At 36.9% G+C, this 19837-nt stretch overlaps 1 protein-coding gene across 4 annotated transcripts in view; it reads left to right on the plus strand.

Annotated features, from left to right (window-relative positions):
* MLLT3 (MLLT3 super elongation complex subunit) overlaps positions 1-19837 on the plus strand; it is a 119591-nt gene that overhangs the window by 91912 nt on the left and 7842 nt on the right. For all 4 annotated transcript variants that reach the window (XM_059873618.1, XM_059873619.1, XM_059873620.1 and 1 more), the window contains 5 exons: positions 7135-7213; positions 10845-10977; positions 12518-12617; positions 15475-15546; positions 17408-17479. In XM_059873618.1, the coding sequence (XP_059729601.1) occupies positions 7135-7213; positions 10845-10977; positions 12518-12617; positions 15475-15546; positions 17408-17479 (456 nt within the window). The remainder of the gene's footprint in view (positions 1-7134; positions 7214-10844; positions 10978-12517; positions 12618-15474; positions 15547-17407; positions 17480-19837) is intronic.

The raw sequence follows: 19837 nt of genomic DNA on the forward strand, positions 1-19837 counted from the left end.
CGTGGTCTGAGTATTCTGGACACCAGTAATTCAGTTGCAAAGTTACTCAGTTCAGGGCAGAAAAAGCCAAAGGAGGAAGCTGTTCTTGGTGCTCTTGGTGGCCTAAATTTGGCCATTCTTGGTGGCTTTGGGAGAGGGCTAGTAAGAGTAAATAAAATTTTGCATGTTAAATGTTACAGTTTTAGCTAAAGGAGACAGTTTGTAGATGAGATGTTTTGACTTTATTTGTTTGTGTTATATACAACATTTTTGATCCTTTGAACACTTTAAAACTCAAGATTGATCTGATTTGTACATGAGATCTTATTTAAGCTAGTATTTAAAATAATGTAATTATAGCCCAGTATTTTTAATAATTTCATTCAGTGGTTAAGGTACCTATTCAGGTTAACTATCAATTACATTACAAGTAGGTTATGCTACATTATAACAATTTGAGTGAAATGAACTTGATATATAAACAAGTACCATGTTTTCTTATTTTTGTAAGAGATTGTCCTTGTTGTGTGTTATATTCTTATGTTTTATGAAACAGAAGCAAAACTCTATTAATGTAAAACTCAGATTACACTATCAAAAAGTTATTTTAAATCAGAGAAGCAGAGATAAGGAGCTTTAAATAGGGATTAGTTTTTGTAGTATTCTTTTTGTAAAAGTACTTGTGTAGGCAAAGTTACAGCACGCAGATGCGTCAGCTGTACATTATAAAGAACCAATAAGAAAATGGAAATCTGCTCTATAGGTTTTTTTCTCAGAGAATCAGTGTTGTATGGTCGGTGTGTATATAATATGGATGATCTTTTGTGAAAACTACTAGACAAACACATGGTATTATTATAGAGCGAGTGCTTAGGAACCATTTTATTAGATGTTTCAGATCTATAGAGAAAAATGTGTGTAGAGCATCTTGTTGCCAAACATTATATCTAAAGATCATTGTTAAGTTTACAGTATCACAAGACTGGCTAAAAATTATGACATTTTGAAAAACCATTTGAGGAGTTTTGTTTTGTTTTAGAGACTCGAGAATTTTTTAGGATACAGCATATATTTTTGTATTTTTCTCTCTACAGCTTTTCTCTGAAACTGGAATGTACAATAAATGAAAGCAGAGTTTTTCAGATAATAATTTAAATCCCAGAAGTTAAGTTTGAGGAAAGAGTAAGTGCAATGAGGCTTGATGTGAAACTGACAGGGGCAACAGAGATATGCATTTGATCTCTCTGGATTTTTTAGTTAAATTTTGAACTATTTAGTTTTCTGGGACATGAGTTCAGGAGCCTGTGCAGCAGAACTTTGTGGAGGGGGAAAAAAAGCTGTTGTTTTTCCTACATTTAGGTATGTATTTTCTTGATTTGTATGACCTCAACAAACTTTTCACATAGTAAAATTTTAGTGCGGGGCCTTGCTGGGAGTGTTCTACAAGTTTGAGCTACATAAGAATAGAGGGGAACTGAATTTGCAAAGGCTCTGAGTACCTGCTGAGAAGACCAAATTTCTAATGTGGAGAAATGCACCATAAATTATACCCATAAAAGCAGTTTTACATGTAGATGGTTCTCCAGTTGCTTCTATTGTTAATAGGAGTGTGTGAACTCCTAACACTAGAACCTCATATCTGGGAGAATTTAGGCAATCCACCTTCCTGCTGCCCCAAAAGTGACAGCAGACTGTCTGTTTGATTTCCCAAACAGTGAACTGTGAAAGCATTAACATCAGTCCTTTTCAGTGGCCTTTTCATAGCATAGGGCACTGTAGATAAAACAGCTCAAGAGAAGGGAGTTAGGCAGTCTTCCAACACAGCAGCTGAAGGGGCTGGCCAGAAAAACTACCACCTATCTTCTATCATTATTAATCTCATTAGAGCAGAAGATGAAGAATAATTGAATGAAGCTCTCACCTTAGCTTTAATACCAAGACTGCATTTTCTGGTTTTGAAGTCACTTTCTTTCCAAAATATATTTCCTTTATTGGCATGGGACAACTCTGTGTATAGAATATGGGGAAATTCTCAAAGGGAAAGTTTAAAATGTTAAGTCAAACTCTCAGAAAATCAGTATCTGGGTATTGTTTGTCAGCTTCATTTGGCTTTTCCACAGTTAAAGGAGTGCAGAGGGGCAGTCGCCATCCTCTCATCACAGGGCTTTCATGCCACTGGGCTTATAAAATGAGCAATATTTTCCAAACAACTATATATTATATTGTTTGGCCTCATTTTTTCCCCACATAGTTCAGACTTTGTATGGAATACAGACCTATTAAATTTCCCATGTTGTGCTGCTCATACTTTATCAATTCTTCACAAATATAGATGTCTTTTCACACATTTTTGGTGGTCTAAATAACACAGTGTTTAGTGACAGTTTTGAAAAGCCTTTGTATGACCCTGTCTTTGCCAGCATTACCTACATATTCAGGACAGTCTTTATCCTTCCTGGAAAGGCTTATCTGATGAGAACTTCCATCAGTTTGCCTCTTGTGTTTAAGGACCATGTTCATACTCATGTGACCATACACAATTTTAATTTATTTTATCCTTAGTTTACTCATTATCTTGTAGTCCTGAAATCCTGAAATGGAAACTGTAGTATTCAGCTACTCTGCAAGGCAAACCTCGATCTTCCCTCCTGTACTTTTTTCCTTGCTTTACTATGTGTCTGCCACTCTTTTCCATTAAGGTATTTTCAGGAAAAATACTCTGCAGGTTACAGAACAATCATCACTAGTGCTTCATCTTTCAATTTTATTGTACAATGTTCCACAAAAGAATTTTTATCCACATTTTTTGCTCAGTCTCCTGTTCATGACTCTTCTCTAAATCTCGACTATTTGTGAGTTTTTATGTTAGCATTGTCTCAAATTTACTTTTGATTTATAAAGGTAAAATAAAATATTTTCATAAACGCAGAAGGAAAAGGATTTTCTTTCAAAATTAAATAACGTGTTTCAGTAGGACAGTCTGTAAGAAAATGCAAATCCCACTTGTTTCAGTGCAGTTGTTCAGAGGAAACAGTTGCAAAGATTTGATTAAGGCCTTTTCTAGATGCTTCTTTTTAAATTAAGGCTGTGTTTCAAATTCAAAGAATCACAGACTCCTTGAGGTTAGAGGGTACCTCTGACTGTAATCTGGTATATCTGCCCTGTTCAGCCGGGGCCACTTCGGGCTGGGTGGCCAGGATCCTGTCTAGACAGCCTTTCAATACCTGTTAGGGAGGGAGATGGCAACATCACCCTGGGCAGCTTGTGCCTATGATTGGTTACTCTTGCAGTGAAAAGCTGTTTGCTGATGTTCAATGGGAACCTCTTGTGTGAGCTACAGATAAGATTGAATTATTCTGCTGAAAACTGAAGTCACTGACAGGGCACTTAAGTGGCAGTAAATGTTTTAAGTACAGGGGTCCTGTAAGAGAAAAAGGCTTGCCCTGCAGGAGCATGTTCCTCCTCCCTGAAATTCTAAATATGCACGAAGTGGAAGCAATGCTCAGCTGTATAAGTAGTTTCAAGTGTACAGACTTCTCAGTATGTATAGCACTGGGAAACATATGTCTCTACACTATCATGCATAAAAAATAAGAAATATGTAGACTGATATGAAATGAGATATTGCTGCATCACTTCAGGTTTACTTCAAGAAACAATTTGTAAGCTTCCTTCAAGAATGGTTCAGGGAAAGGCTAGAAAAACCATTGTCATCCACATACAGATATCTTCTATTTCTTAATGTAAGAATTTATAAAGAGCTTGAAATGATGGGGGTTATTTTTAAAGTCATAGAATCATATCTTGAAGGGATATGGGAAGAGATATGTGGGAAGGCACACACAAGGATCATCTTAAGTCCAGCTACTCACCCTGGACCAGACAGCCCCACAAAGTTGTACAAATTGGGACAACCATAAAATATTACAGAAACAGCTCCATTATATCCTTTGCTATAAACAGGTGGGTTTGCCTGAAAATTGTTTGCAGCTCAAGACTGATCTACTTGTAAAAACAGACAAGAATTTGAAAATGGCAGAAGCCAGGTGATTTAGAAAAATCACTGGTAAAAAAGGTACCTTTTCATGGAAAACTTGGGCCAAAGAAAATTGCCTTTTTTTTGCTGAACAGTTTCAAAGCACAGAATCCCTCAATTGGGCCTAATAAAGAAGTCACTGTCTACTGTGCATCACTGTGGGAGCACTAAAACGAAGTAGACTGTCTAAGAATGCAATAAATCATATGGGGTCATTGCACTAATGAACAGTTCAGGCCCAAACTCTCATTAGCTTGTCTGTAGAAAGAGAAAACTGGTAAAACAGGAAAAGACCATATGAGAGAAGCTCTTCACTGATACTATCTTAAACTTTTATTGTTGAAAGATAGGCTTTAGTTAATTTCAGACCTATTAAAAAAGAAATATTTTGTGATTAGGAACCAGTGAATAAGAGCAGAAAGGCAAGTGCGTAAAGCCATAAATACCTAAGTCCATGGGTTAACAATCTGTAAAACTGTCAAAAAGCATTGCTTAAGTGATAAAAGACACCCGCTGTTAATTAGAAGCATGGGTGCTGTTGGCACCAGTCCGTATTCATATATGGAAGGCTTCTTTTTAGCTCCTTCTGAAAAGGCAAATCTTTTTTGTTAATAACATTCATTCTTAGGTTAAAAGCAACTGTTTCCTCTGGGTGTGTTCTCACCCAGATTTCTCAGTCAAAATGAAGGTTTCATTTCCAATACTTAACAATTTTAATATTTATGTTAATCTATATTCCTTGGGATAAATTTTCAGATTGGGATGTTTAAGGAAATGAAGTAAATAGTTTCAAAAGTTATTAGGAACCCTTTTAAAATAAGTCTGGATGATCAATGTGTTTCCTAAGGAGTTTTTGTAGTTTGACTTCTCAAAATGATCTTGCTAAAGCAAAGCAAAATTTTTACCAGGAAAATACAAAACTTTGTATGTATCTATATATACATATATCTGTATGTATATCTGTATAGCATTTGTTCTTGTGATATTGACCCAATTAGTTAATGCTGGGAGAAAATTTTTCCACAGAGTAATTTCACTGGTATTTTCATGCCTTATAGTGAGAATGAGATTAGGCCTTTCTCCCTTTTTTCATTTCAAGGAAGCTGGTTAAAAAAGAAAGTAGTGAACTTGTAATAGTTAAATAGTCTCTGTGCATATTTGATTTTTTTGCTTTTTAGACTTTTAGCACTTGAAAGCCAAATATGACTGTCTTTTAGTGTTTGCCTTTTTTTTTTTTTTTTTTTTTTTTTGAGAGAATGGACTTTAGGTAAGTTGAAGTTCATATTGAAATTAATAAAGAAAAAATACACTTAATGGAAATATGCAGAAACCAGTTCTCAGCTAGTAATTTTGCTGCAAGAAGCAGAAATTGATGGGTAAACCAGATGTTTAAGAGTAGCCTGCAGCTAGGCAACTGAGCTTAGTTTGCTGATGTCTTTAAAGTTTGCAGGGACACTTGTTCTTCATCACTGCAGTCTGTTTCATATTATCATTACTATTTTACAGCTAAAAATCTTGTAAGGTTTTACAGAAACTTGGGAAGGAAAATTTTTTTTTTTTTTAAATGCTTGATTTCCAGAGCAGTGTCAAGTAATGCTGCAGAATATTTTGACAAGGTTTGATGCTGTGTAGTGTGTAAGAATCTCTCTTGGTACTCTGAAGTGGGTTGTGTTGTTGGTTGGGTTGGGTTTTGTTACACAGAATTGTTTCAGTTGTATATAAGTGGCATACACCCACAGTCAGGTAGAGTTTGTGTTTTGACTGTGGCTGTGAGAACTGGAGCTGATGTTGATTTAAGGACAGCAGATGTTAATGGTGTTGTTCTCAAGCATTCTGTTGCCCAAATCGGCATCTCTCATCGTGAGAAAAGGCAACAAAAGGCAGTAAATCTGCCTGCTCTATTATGAAGGGCAACAATAGATTGATTTATGGAGAAAAAGCAACTGTTAGGTTTAGGTAGTGAAAACTGAGTTTTACAGACTGGATATTTCTGCTGTCATTTTTGAGAACAATTTTGTTCTGTCTTAATCATGAGGCAAGTAGAGTCAGAAAATGTTGGTTAGCCTGGATAACACATCATGATAACACAGTTGTATAAAATTTAAAGTATAAGCAGGTATAATTTTCAATAGCAGACCATTATTTCCTAATCTGATTTTCACTGTTCCTTCTGTATGGCCACTTCTTTTGTGTTCTCTGTTAGCATCCCCTCTGCCCACATACCAGATTCATACTTTGTCTCATGTACACAGATGAGTGTGCAAGGATGTATCACTGACTCTAGAAATCAGCCAAAAAGTGTACGGAGACATGCAACCTGGCAGCAGGAAGCAAGACTCTTCCGTACTGAAGAGTAAAATTTTTGGATGAAGTAATAGGATTTCCCCATTAAACTAAAGGGAAATTTACACATTTTAAACAATTGTAGGAAAAAAAATTGTGTAGAATTGTTTGATAAATAATACACACGGATTTTAATAGCCCTGTTTAAAAATCCAGTTCTCTTTTGTAATTGGTAAATTCTAGTAATTTCTCTTTGTAACCAAGCATACCTTCTGGTTCAATCACATTTACAATCTGCAGAGTTTTGATACATATGAAAAGTGTTAGGAGAATTTTAGTCATAGCATAAAAGTTTCATTTGAATCCCTATATTAAGACTTATTTTCTAAGGGAGAGAAAAGAAGAAAACTGTCTGAGGTTTTCTGGCATTTAGTGTGGTCTGCTCAGGTCTTTTGTTTTTCAATTCCACAATGTCATTGCTAATTTGAAAAACATTGCATCTCCAGTATGACAATGACAGAGATGCCTTAGGTCAATTATAAACTTATTTAGGCTTTCATGTTGTATAATCTTTCAAACAAGGCTTTGGAAACTTCTTGTTAGACTTTAGCAAAGAACTAGACATGATGTAGTAGTGTGTATGTATGGTGAGTGCAGTAGTAATTTCCACAATGTTTGCCTCACTGACACCTGAAGTTAAGATCTTTGAGTATTTGGCCCCACAGTTTCTTTTTCTTGACAGAATGCTTTAGGCAGTAACTAACCATAAGAGTTTTTCCAGGCAAAAGAATGTCTCTTACAATGTTATTTATTTTCTTTTTTTTTTTTCTTTTAAGTCTGAACAGCCCAGTCCTGCCAGTTCCAGCTCCAGTTCCAGTTCCAGTTTTACACCATCTCAAAACAACAGACAACAAGGTACCAGTAAAGGAAAAGAAATTGAAAGGAATGTGTGAAATGAAGGGGCCAATAAAAACAGAACTCATGGCATCTCATGACCTCTCTTCTTCTGTGTTTCACTGCCTGAACTGGCCACAGTTTTGATTTAGAGACTTTACTGCAGGTTGTTTTCTGATGTGCTGTAAGGGCAAAATAAAAGGAGAGAAAGAAACTGGGAATCTGAGAAAAGGGTGTGAATATTGGTTGTTTTGAAAGACTAAATACATGCCAGTCAGTTAACAGAGGATAAACATAAAAGAGCTTATGTTTCTGAGTTATCCTTCTGCATGGTTAGGTAGCATGGCATCTGGCTCCAACTGAAGCCCTGGAAGTGTGGTTTCCCATGGGCAGCCAACAGAAACCCACAGATGTGTTTATGTAGACCCTTTCAAAGGCTCTGAGCATCCCATACTGCTGGGAAGTTTTAAGAGCACACAATATTTACTTCAGATACATGGCAGGGAAGAATGATGGTTAGACTTAAAGTTTGCGTTTTGGTTTTCTGGCTAATAATTTCGGTTTACTTGAAACTCAATAAAGAATGCATTTTTCTTCCTGGACGCTTTGCCAAGGCATGTTTTCTGTAAATAAGTTGATATTCATTCTCCATGATCTATTAAACTACTTAGTTTCTGGTTGGCTTCTTTCTCTGGTTTATAAGATTGTACAACCGATACATTCTTAATGAGTTTTTGTTTTATTCTTTGGATAAGGAGCATTAAAAAAGCAGTCTTTGACTAAACAAAATTGTTTGTTTTAGCCATTTATATTCCTCAATGGTAGACTTGATTTAAGGTTATGACAATACATTAATGCCTCCGGCACACTGACTTAAAATAGATTTGTGCATGATTATGTGATGTATATCTGTCCTAGTGCCTTTCTGTAGGCGGCTGGTACTGATTTTCTGATGTTTTCTGGCAGTGTTATTTCATGTGAAAGAAGGGAAGAGCTTGAAATGAACTGTAGTAATGACTGGCTTCAGGCACTTCATATTTACCTAAGAACAAACAGTACACTTCCTGCTGAACTCCCATTTTTTTTCTCATGAAAACCTTAGTGGTGTGAACTGTCCATTACAAGCCAAAAGACTTGGATATCCACTTCTGCATCTGTTATCTTTACTGGGAAAAAACTTGTTGACTTAATAGTTTCTTCTGAGCAGACTGGCCCCATCCATCTTTTCTGGATCATATACATGACGTATCGCATATTGTCTTTCAGTTCTTCTCTGCAATAGGTGGGAGATTTGTCCTCAAATGTGAACAGCTTTGAAGTGCAAATGGTATATGCATCTTCTCTTTCTTGCAGCAGTAAATAGTTGTTTCTGCTTCTTTCTGAGAGTTCCAGAAACCCCAATAAACTAAGCATGTTTGTTGTCCAGGCCATGCATTTGTATATTGAAGGTATGGAGCACCAGGCATACCATGGCATGTTCACGATGTGCGTTGTGCTCTGACCAGAAGCCATGCTTTTCCCCTTACCTGAAAGTTACTTGTTAGGACTGTTGGTCTTTTTTGGTTGCATTTAGACTCCAGTGCTCACTCAGGTGTCAAAAAAACACAGCATGAACTTTTTTCATCTCTTTTTGCATAAACAGTGGGCTAACTTGAGTTTCCTCAAGTTCTTCTGTCCTTGGGGCTTACTTTGATATTTTTCTGTTTCCTTACCAAGAAAACTTCCTTGTGGGCAACTTCTAATTTTAAGATTTCCTTAACTATTCTGATATCTTAGGTGGCAACAACTTCACAAACCTTTAGAAAGGTTGTTATAGAATTTAGAGTAACTGCGCAAGGAGCAGAAAATTGCTATCCATGCTAGGAAAAAAAAGACCTAAAAATTAATGCTCTGCTGATTGGTAGAAAAGTCTGCTGTAAAGTTAGCTAGCAATGTGCTTTTCAGAGTCCTAGACATGCTCCTACACTAAGTGAGAACTTGTTTGAATGGCAAGTTTTTCAATGCTTATGGGGCTGTCAGTGATGGATGTATTTGAGGACTCCTAGTTTATTTTTATTATTGCTTCTATAAAAGCCCTTTCCCTCCTTCAAGGGTCAGATGGTAAGTTATTCAGTCAGACTGCAAGTTGTCATTTGCAACTGAGCATTGTCTTCCTGATATTCAAACAGGGACAGAAAATGGAGCACAACTCATCTGCTTCTATGTATCAGCTGTGGGTGCATGGACAAGAAGTACTTCCATACTGTCACCTATACAAATGTCTGGTCAACCAGGAATTTGCCTGTGAGGACCATCTGGTTTTCTTTCCTAGGGTGTGAAAACGGAGAAAAGGCTCATTTCTCTGAACTGTCCAAACTATGTCAACTTACAAAAGTTTTAGGGCAGCCTTAGTGATAAATCATTCCAAACAACAGCTTTGAAGTCACTGGCACAAAACTAGTCAAAATACCTATGGCCTCAACTTTGCTGTGTCTGGAGCAGTCCATAAAACTGTCCTCCCCCATGACGGGAACACTGTCATACTCATTACCCTGTTATGGGTATGGCACTGACTGACAGATGTCTCCCTTCTCTGCTGGCAGTGACCATGGAGGACACTCCTTGACTCAATTTTCCCATTAGCAAATAGAGAGTTGAAAGCTTCATCTCAGGCTCAATGTGTTCATGTTCTCACTGTGTTTCTTGGGCTGAAGGAATTACAACCATAATAGTAATTGCTGTTCTTACAGCCATCACTGGTGCTTTCAACTGCTGCTTCATGTCTTAGATGGGCTGAAGTTTATAGTTAAATGTCCTATGCCATGAGGACATTTTTTACTTTCTTCCCTCTTCTAATCTGCTTTTGCCCATATTTATTTCAAGTAGCTGTAGTGTTACACTTCCTAGCTCTATTAAACGTATTCTTCTTTCTGTACCTGTTTCTTAGAGTAAAAAAAGTGAAAGTCAAAACCCAAACTGAGTTTAATGCAGTTTTGTGAGCAAGTTAAGCTTCGTACCTTCTTGCTAATTCAGGAAAAGTGATAACATGGTGTTGGATGGTATTGATGCACTTCATACTTATCAACATGGGTGAAGTACTTACTCCACTTGAAATTGACCCTGAAATAATGGGAACAGCTGAAGGTAAAATACTTAAAAACCAGGCAGACAAAATGACTGCCTTCTACAGTACAATTTAGTCACGGTGATTTGTTAATCATACATGGATTAACCTAACAAATGTACTAATACTGATCAATATGTCCCCGTAGAACTTTACTCACATACAATGAGAAAGCAAAAAATACTAAACCCCAGCAATAAAAAAGAAGCATGCTTTTAGTAAGCATACATTTCGTGTCAATTTCACGACAGTATTTTACTTACTTCAGCTATGGTCGGGGTGCAAATTGTTCTAACACTTGAACATGTGAGTCATGTCATTGTCAAGAGTAAGTCTGTTGAAGCTGACAGAGTTGCTCACATGAGTAAAGATTCATGAATGCGTGGACAGGTCCCTGCAGTATTATCCCCCAGTGCATTACTTAGTTTGTTTAATTTTTAAGACTCTCCTCTCGCAACACTGTGTGGAGAAGATAGTTTTTAAAGCTGGAAAAATTGCCCAAAACACTGGAGAGTAAACTTTGTTGATTTTTATTGTCTGTTGTTTCAGGCCCATTGAGGACTATAATGAAAGATCTGCATTCAGATGATAATGAAGATGAATCAGATGAAGCAGATGAGAAGGACAATGATTCTGAGTTGGAACAACCTGTAAATACACGAGGAGGAGGCAGGAGTCGCAGGTGAGTGTCTTGTGATTGAAAGTGGCCTGCTGACCAAGACATGTAGTGCTTGTTAGTAACAAGGTAAGGTCTGATGTTCTCAGAGTGCAGAGTAGCAAATGGGCAGAAAATTCACTCTTTCTAAAGCATCTACACATAAAAGAGCCCCTTTGAAACCCTAACTCAACTAGCCATTCCTGATACAAACTGTATTCCTGTACTTATCAATACAGTTATGATGATCCTCTGATTTGCTTGACCTTACTCAATTTCATGCGATTGTGACTTGAGACAAGAAGTTATAATCACTCCCTGGCCTAAATTAGAGAAAATTGTCCTTCAGCTACTGAATAAGCTGTTCTATACATAGTCACAAGACCTCTTTGCTTACTGGGTTTAGATTAAGCTGTTAAATTGAATCCAAATCAATGAAATCTGAATTTCAAGTAAATTCTCTGCTGCATGGAGTAGATAATGCATAAAAATGCATCAGAGGGTAAAGCAAGCATCTGTCAAAGACATTTTTTAAATTATTTTTTTCTTAAAAGAAGCTTCTGTATCCTTGCTGCAACCTTCAGAAGGCATTCCAAAACTCATCTGGTGTTCAGGCAGCTTGAAGCTCCATCCAAATGATGTTCAAGGTTATGGAAGAAACTGAAACTGCGTCTCTCAAACATTCTACATATTAGGTTCTTTATGTAATTCAGAGGATTTTCCTGTTAGAGCACAGCACCTGAGTGCCAGTGTCAGCTACTGCTTGAATGGGAAGATAACAGGAAAACTTCAATGAATGCAGCTGCTTCCCTAGTGTACTTTAGCAGCTGGAATCAAGGAGAAAAAGACCAAGATGACTAACTGTTTGAGAACTTGTTTTAAGTGATTGTGTAAAGGATTGTTTCAAGCTCAGCTTGTCTCCCTCCAAGTTTGGAGATTTTTTCTGTTTTTGGATGAAACTTTAAGGCTATTGTTTTTCTACTCCATTTTTTCCCAAGTAACTAATGGGGTTTTTTCCAACAAAAAGATATTCCCTGTTGTTCATAAGTAAATGAAGGGTGAAACTGACTAGGAGCTGGGCTTTTTTATGTGACCTCTTCTGAGATGCTGAGTTTTAAAATTTTAATCAGGAAAAGCTGTGTTACTTTTGACAATAAACAAGGAACTTTTCAGTAAAACACGTATTCAGGTGGAAAGTACAGCTGTTTGGAAAGCTTTTAGGAGAGCAGAAAAGTATCCCTAAAGACCACTTTCCTTCTTTGACGTAGCTGTGAACTGAGATTGAGAGTAGTAGTTCAATTTTGTAGGTGTTTAACCATTTCTGTAAAGTTAGCTGCTGTTAACTCAGCCAAGTTCAGACAGGCATCTTCCTTCTTTGTGCTCCAAAGAATTTTTTCCAGAGTGCAGCCCTGCTCAGGTGCCTCTCTTCCATGTGACCTTGATTAACAATAGCCTGCTTAGCAAGGGGTTGGTCATTGTAAGTCCCTGCCTCAAAGTCCAAGGTTGGCTCACCCCATCTGACAGCCCTTTGTCTGCAGATGTAATGCTGTGGCTCCTTTTTCCGCAGGGTTAGCCTGAGTGATGGCAGCGATAGTGATAGCAGCTCAGCTTCCTCACCGCTGCGTCATGATCCAGCACCACCTGTACTGAAAACCAGCAACAGCCAGGTAAAAAATGCAGTTTGGCTTTGTATTAGCAGTAGACAGAGTTAACATCAAACTCAAGAGTTTATCGATGCATCTCTTCTCCTCTCTCCTACCAGTGTTCATCTAGAAAGATACAAAGTATTTGTTTTACTGTAGTAGAAGACACAATAGTTTTTGCTTTGCATCAGAGTACTTGTTCTAGATTTGTAAGAGCTAACATGGTTGTTGTTTCTGAGGCAGCAACATAGGGTAGTTCGGTTTTTCAAAGAAAATAAAGTAAATTACCTAGAGTTGCAAAATACTCCAGGGACAAATGATAATTAGCTTTTGGCTGGTACCTCTCCCACAGTAAGTATAAAAACACACATTTTTTACTAAATAAAATACACCATTTTTCAGTTATTTTAAGGAGGCATGATTCATTGCCAGTGTCAATTCATACATAAAGCTGTTAGGACACATGCTGGCTTCTGACAGTTGTGATATAGTTAAAATAGTGTCTATGTGCACTAACACAAGTTCATGGTTTAGAGGTTGAGTTTCATAGGTGGGTCTTTCCTATATCTCTTTTCTATAATTGCTTCAATTATCTGGCAGATAATATTTACCTGCCTTTGTTTTTTTATTAAGATTTCCAGCACAAGCTGTAGTGCAAACCCCAAATATTATTATTCATGTTAGCTAAGATCAAATACATTGTGGGGAAAAAAACCCCCCACAAACTAGGAAGTACTTTGTGCATAGAGAGAAGGAAATTTTATGTCCAGACAATATTCTTATTTTCTACCACTGTAGGCTCTTCTAAGTTGTCTATACAAAAGTTACAAGTTTTTAAAAGATAGCCTTGAGGTTACAAAGCTGTCTGTAGGGGTGAAGAATGTTGCATTTACTGACCACATAAGCACAAGAAAAATAAAAAAATCTGTCTATGGCTTGTTGTTTGATGAAGACTGATTTCTAAAGAGCCACTGCAATTGTTAAGTAATAGTAAGTCTCAATATCAGCAGCCCACTCAGTCACATCTTTTGTATTCCTTTGCCTGTTGGTGATTTAGTAGAAGGTCCACCTCCACATTTAGATACTCCAAACAGTAGCTGGATCAGCTAAAATACCTTCACATACCTTCCTCCATTTCTTTAAATGAGCTAAATTTTATAATTGAGCTGCAAATTGAGAATTTTGGGAAGCATTGTGAGAATTCAAATTGAGTGGACTATAGCCACGTTTGAAATCTCTTCTTGGTACTTGAGTGCTGCTTGCCAGGATGATCTTTTACTGATGAAATCAGGTTTGTGTAAACTAAGCTCCTTTATAGAACTGAAGAGCTAAGACAGAGTTTGTGGTTGTATTAGCTTCCTCAGACATGATTAGTGCTGTATCTCAACTATATAGTGCTTAAGATGTTAAATTTAAACTGCATATCAAGAGCATTGTAAGGAAGCTGCTTTTTAAAATATACTGTGTTATTGGCAAGGTTCTATTTGAAAGCAAGAATTTTCTTCCTGTGAAAACAATAAATGCGTCTAAAAGGTCCTGAATCCATGATTAAAGGTCGGTTTTTTGTAGTGTTGGGTGGGGGGTTTTTTCAAGACAAAGCTTTGCTACTGGCCTACACAGCAGTAACCCTAGAGGGTGTTGAACAGAAGTACTAGAATTATTCTTCAAATATGGATGTTTTGAATCTGAATATTCATCACTCTTGGCTAATTAAATCAAGTAAGGTTAACTTAGATCTGCAGTCACTTTCACTAGATAGGGAAATAGCTGTCTGCCAGCTATATTCTTAAGATGCTGGCCAGCCTGGGGAAGGCATATGCAATTTAATCATTTGTACCAAGGGAAGGAGAAACAAGAGAGGACTTGGGGGAAAATGTCAGTAAGGCTTCTAGACAACTTGTTCTTACATGCTTTATTTCCTTGTTTTAATTACTGAGTTTTATCCTGTGTTGTGGCTGTTGGGGATGGTTTTGGAGTTAATCATGCTAGTGATGTTAGTCTCACTTAAAATGAAATGTGAAACATAATGTCCCATTATCTGTGATTACCTAGTTTTCTTTGATGTTTTTCAGAAGAACTGGTTATATTCTAGGTTAGGAATGATATGGTGATTTTTCTTTTAATTTAAAACAAGTATTGTCCATTGAAAAAAGAGAATAATCAACAGTTAATTTTCACCCAAATACTTCTTCTGCCTTTAATTCTTAAAGTTTCAAATCAAGCATGGTGTCCTGCTGCATGCTGATGTACTCTTCTTGAATCTGTTTCAGTATCAGATGAAGCAATCTTGGCTTGTATGAGTGATAATAAATGGGTGTGAGTGGCAGTGAAGAGTGATAATAAATGGGTGTGAGTGGCATTGAAGGAAGGATACCATATAAGTGCAAAAGTAATCACTGTCCATCACTTCATTTTTCAGTTATAACTCATACAGTCATTTCAAGGACTGTTTGAAAACCTCTGTTGTCAAAGAGAAGAGATAGTATTGAGGGGGAAAAAAAAATAACAGGAAAAGTACAGTGATAATGTTACATTTCAAAGGCACTAAATGGAGACACCCTCAGCATCATTTTGTACCTGCCAAATCACCTCTTATCCTCCCAGCATGTGAAAGATAGGGGGAAAAAACCCCTGTTGATAAGGCTTTAAGTGATGTAAAATTCCTTCTTTTAAGGATTAATAATATCATTATCACCTCATTCCAGTACATCAGCTTTTTCTGCTGTAAGTTACTTTTTGTTCTGAAAAGTTTGAGTAAGTTATGTGGATTAAAGAGTGAAAAGCTCAGTTTTGAGTTTGTTTTATTAACAGCAGAATTTTTCCATATATAGTTGTATCCAGTGATGCTTTTAATTTTTACAGTATTTTCTTTCTTTTCCAGATTTTAGAAGTGAAAAGTCCAATAAAGCAAAACAAAACAGATAAACAAATGAAGAATGGGGATTGTGATAAGGTAAATAATAATGAGGTAGCAATAAAGTACTCCAGAATATGATACTACTATAGCAATAAATACTATACTACTGTAGCAATAAACTACTCCAGAATATGTGCTTACCAAATGCCAACCTTTGTTACAGAATTAAAATCTTAGTACATCTTTGCTTTGGACTCCTTTAGGTGTGGATCTTTTTCTGTTTTCTTTCTATAATTCTTTAATCTTCTCTTATATATTGAATTTTTTTTCTTTCTTTTCAGTCAGATGATTTGGGAAATTTCACCAGTTGGGACTCTTCTATCTATTTATTTTATCTACTGTCCACCATGAGTTTGTACTGTGCTTCACAGAGAAATGAGATGTAGATGAGAATTCACAGATGTATTCCTTGCCCACAAATCAATCAGGGGAAAAAAAGAAAATCTATTTTCCAGAATCCTTTCTGAAGGCCGTGCATTAGGAATTAGCAGTGTGATTTAGCATGTTAACTAAAATAACATGAAGCAACTGTCACCATTTAACACAGAGATAGTTTGATTTAAATCTGTCTAATGGTTGTGGGCAAGAGCTCTCAATCCTTCCATGAGTGAACATAGCACAGTTGCCCACTATGGACAAGTGTATCTGAAAGCTTGTATTTTACTGGTATTCGTATCAATTTTGTAATAATATTAGGCAAAAGATGGAAGTTGCAGCATCTCAATTTTTATAGTCTGGATTTTTATCTGCAGTTCCTAGATTTTTAGTGCTCTGATATTTTGGTTTGCATTTTGGTTGCTTAGGTTGAGTGCCATATCTCGTTCTGCTTACAAGCAAAAAAACCAGTTTTCAATGGCTCAGGAGCCATTTCTGAAGGAGAAAGTTGATAATAAGGTGGAGAAGTGAGTCATGTTAGACATCCCAGGAAAGAAGTGCTAGAATTTACCTTTGGATTAATCTTGCTTAGTCTTTCTTTCCCTGTTGACACAAAAGAAATAATTACATACCTCTAGAGAAAAAGATTGATTTGATTTTGAATCTTTGGGTTTGGTTCTTGTGTAAAAAGATGGGAAATGTTTTCTAAAGATGCTGTTTTGGCATCCCCAGTCTTATGATGCTTTCTGGTGCAGTTGAGATACAGAGATTATCAGCAAATGACCACCTATGAAGATTTCTGTCAATGCGAAGTATCTTAAAAAACACAAAAAATTATATTTGTGTTGTATTAAGCTATAGAATGCCAGACTATTAATAAAAATACACCTCAAAGAAGAATTTGGTCTTACCTCAAGTCCTGTGTGCTGTACTGTAAGAAGGATTTAAAGCTATTAGAGAGTATCCAAAGGGGGTCTGCAAACATAGGGGAAGGCCTAGATGGGAAGGTTTATGAGGAGCTGCTGAGTTCACTTGGTCTGTCCAGCCTGGAGAAGAGGAGACTGCAGGGGGACAACTCGTTGACTGAGGGAAGACCTCCTGAGAGGAAGAGGAGGGGCAACACTGATCTCTTCTCCATGGTGACCAGTGACATGACCCAAGGGAATGGCCTGAAGCTGAGTCAGGAGAGGCTGGATATTAGAAAAAAGTTCTTCGCCCAGAGGGTGGCCAGGCCCCAGAATGGGCTCCCAGCAAACTGGTCACAGCACCAGCCTGACAGAGTTGAAGAAGCTCAGAGAATGGACAATGCTCTCGGGCACATGCTGTGACCCTTGGCACTGTCCTGTGCAGAACCAAGAGTTGGACTCAGTGATCCCTCTGGGTCTCTTCCAGCTCAGGATATTGATTCCAATATTTAAAATAAGATTTCTATTTCTACTGGTTTTGAAGACATCTGAAGTTTATGAATTATATTGCTACAACTTAATTAACAAGTTCTTTATGGGGGGGAATTTGTTTCTAGGCATATCTTGATGAACTGGTAGAGCTCCACAGAAGATTAATGACATTGAGAGAGAGACATGTACTGCAGCAGGTGAGAAGCATTCTCATGCACTATCACAGTGTGCTCATTGAAATTCTTAAGTCACATCTATTTCTTTTTTTCTTTCATTTAAAACTCTGTAATCAATTATAGGCTATCAGTTAAAAACTCTGCTATCAATTTTAATAGCCTTCAAGCCTGTATAGTCCATAGAAGTCCATTACCTCTAACACTGCAGTTTTGGGAATTTTTGTGCTTGATATTAAGTGTGTAACTGTGTTGTCTCTCTAAATGACAAATTAAAAAAAAAATGCCTCAGGTTTATTTTTCACCAGTTTATTGTTACGTTTCTTAACATACTGTATCAATAATTATGAAAGCAGGATGGGAGAATGGACGTAGCTGTGCACTGTGACTTGATAAAAAGCTTGTTGCTTCTTTACTGAAAATGACCAGCCTTGTCTCAGAAACAATTGAAGTGGGATTTTTCCCATGGGAAGCAGAAAACATACAATTCAATGCAAAGCCCACTTTGAAGGAAAACATAATATATTCCTTAAATCTTCTGAAGTCTTAGAATGAGTAAAATATGCAAGTGTCCAAAACAAAAAGGCTGCAAATTTTTTGAAAGGTTATGCAATGGTAAGAGCAAAGAAAGTTTTCTTGGGTTTGGGTGGTGTTGTCAGGTACTGGATTGGATTGAAAATTATGAAGATTTAACAGTAAGCACTGTCAATAAAGTAGAAGCAATTGTAGCACAGATGGTTTTATTATGTTTTAGAGATGTTGTAAAGAGGAAAATTTTTGCCACTTCTAAAAGATTGCAATCACTTGTCAAATTTTTCGAGTAGGCATGTTAACAATATTTTGCGAGCTCCAGCATTAACTGCTTTGTTAGTTCAGGCTCCATATTGTGAGTAACGATGAGAAAACTATTGAGAAGTCATTGAAATGGAAAATCTTGGTTAATGATGTTCCTAATTAAAGATGAATTTTAGTAGCTTTTTCAGATTTTGTCTTATAACACACAGTGATGCATATTGGTTACCCTTCATATTTAATGTACTGTTGCCTCCCAAGTTTCCTTTTCCTTCAAAGGGGACCAAAGCATGCTTTCAGAATCGTAGCAGAGCCAAATTTTTATCTACATAGGGAAATAATTTTGTAGGAGCTAAGATATAGGAATTGCAACACCCTATCCACTTTACATTGTTCATTGATTCTCAAAGAGTTCACATTAAAATTGAATCTGGAAAATACACTGTGTTGTAAAAATTCCCACCTTGTCTTTGTACTAGTGCAGAACTGAACCACTGCCCAGCCTGGGCAGTCATGCCATGAACTCAGCTTTCACTGGGGCTGTTTGAACAGCTTTCAGACCATAGGGCTTACATGGCTTCGTGTGGAATTGCGGAAAAGAAAATCAACTTCAAAACATTTTGTGCAGGGCAAATATAAAAACAAGAAAGAAGCCTTCTTTTTATTCCCATGATGGTGGTCTAGAGCTTTTGAAGTCCTGACAGGATAAGCTTGGAGTAGCCAGATCTGACTCCACAACTGAGCCTACTCTGAGCAGTGGCTGGGACTAGCAAAATCCTTTCCAATTGGAATTATTCGGCCATCCTAAGAAATACTTTCAAAGTAAGTGAAGTGCTTCAAGTCAAATGCCTCATTGTCTTTCTCACTGGCAGCATTTATTTGGTGATGAAGAATTATTTGTCTTTGTTAGAAAAATAATGGGTTTGTCCACTAAATTGTGTTCATTCTAATATTAGAGTACTGTTATAGTAAGCTTTGTGGGAGCTTACTAATACAAGGAAAAAGTCATGTGAAAAGAAACATAACTGAGCTGGAAATTTAGAGTATCCTAGTCTGAGTAAATGAAAAAGAGCTGTATACTCTTGTGCATTTTAAAGTAAACTTTTTTTTTCTCTTGAGACAATTTGTCAAACCAGAGAAAGCATTCATTCACGAACTTTGCCTCACAACTTGCATTAGGAGTGAGGCATTTTAATGCTGTAATCCATGATTACTTATACATTATTATTTACATTATGAAAGTTTGGCTGATGTAGAACTGGTGTTGCCTTCCTGGGGGAAATTGTTCTTGCAGATTGTTTTCTATGTTTCAGAGTGTTTTTAGGCAGTTAGTACAGCCCCAGTGAAAGCTGGATTTATGGCCAGGCTGTGCAGGCTGGGACAGGGATTCTGTTCTTCTGGGAACACCATGATACTGGCTACAGAGGTCTACCAGGAGTCAGTGGAAGAGCCAAGTTACTTACCTTTTAGGCTGTCTGCACTAGTGAATGGTCTATGCTGCTGTAAAATAAAACACAGCTTAGTTTTAAAACCTTTAATCCTTTAACATTCTGCAACTCATTAATTCATATGATTTTATCCATTTACAGA

This window comes from Haemorhous mexicanus, chromosome Z, assembly GCF_027477595.1.
Source record: "Haemorhous mexicanus isolate bHaeMex1 chromosome Z, bHaeMex1.pri, whole genome shotgun sequence".
Taxonomy (NCBI): domain Eukaryota; kingdom Metazoa; phylum Chordata; class Aves; order Passeriformes; family Fringillidae; genus Haemorhous; species Haemorhous mexicanus.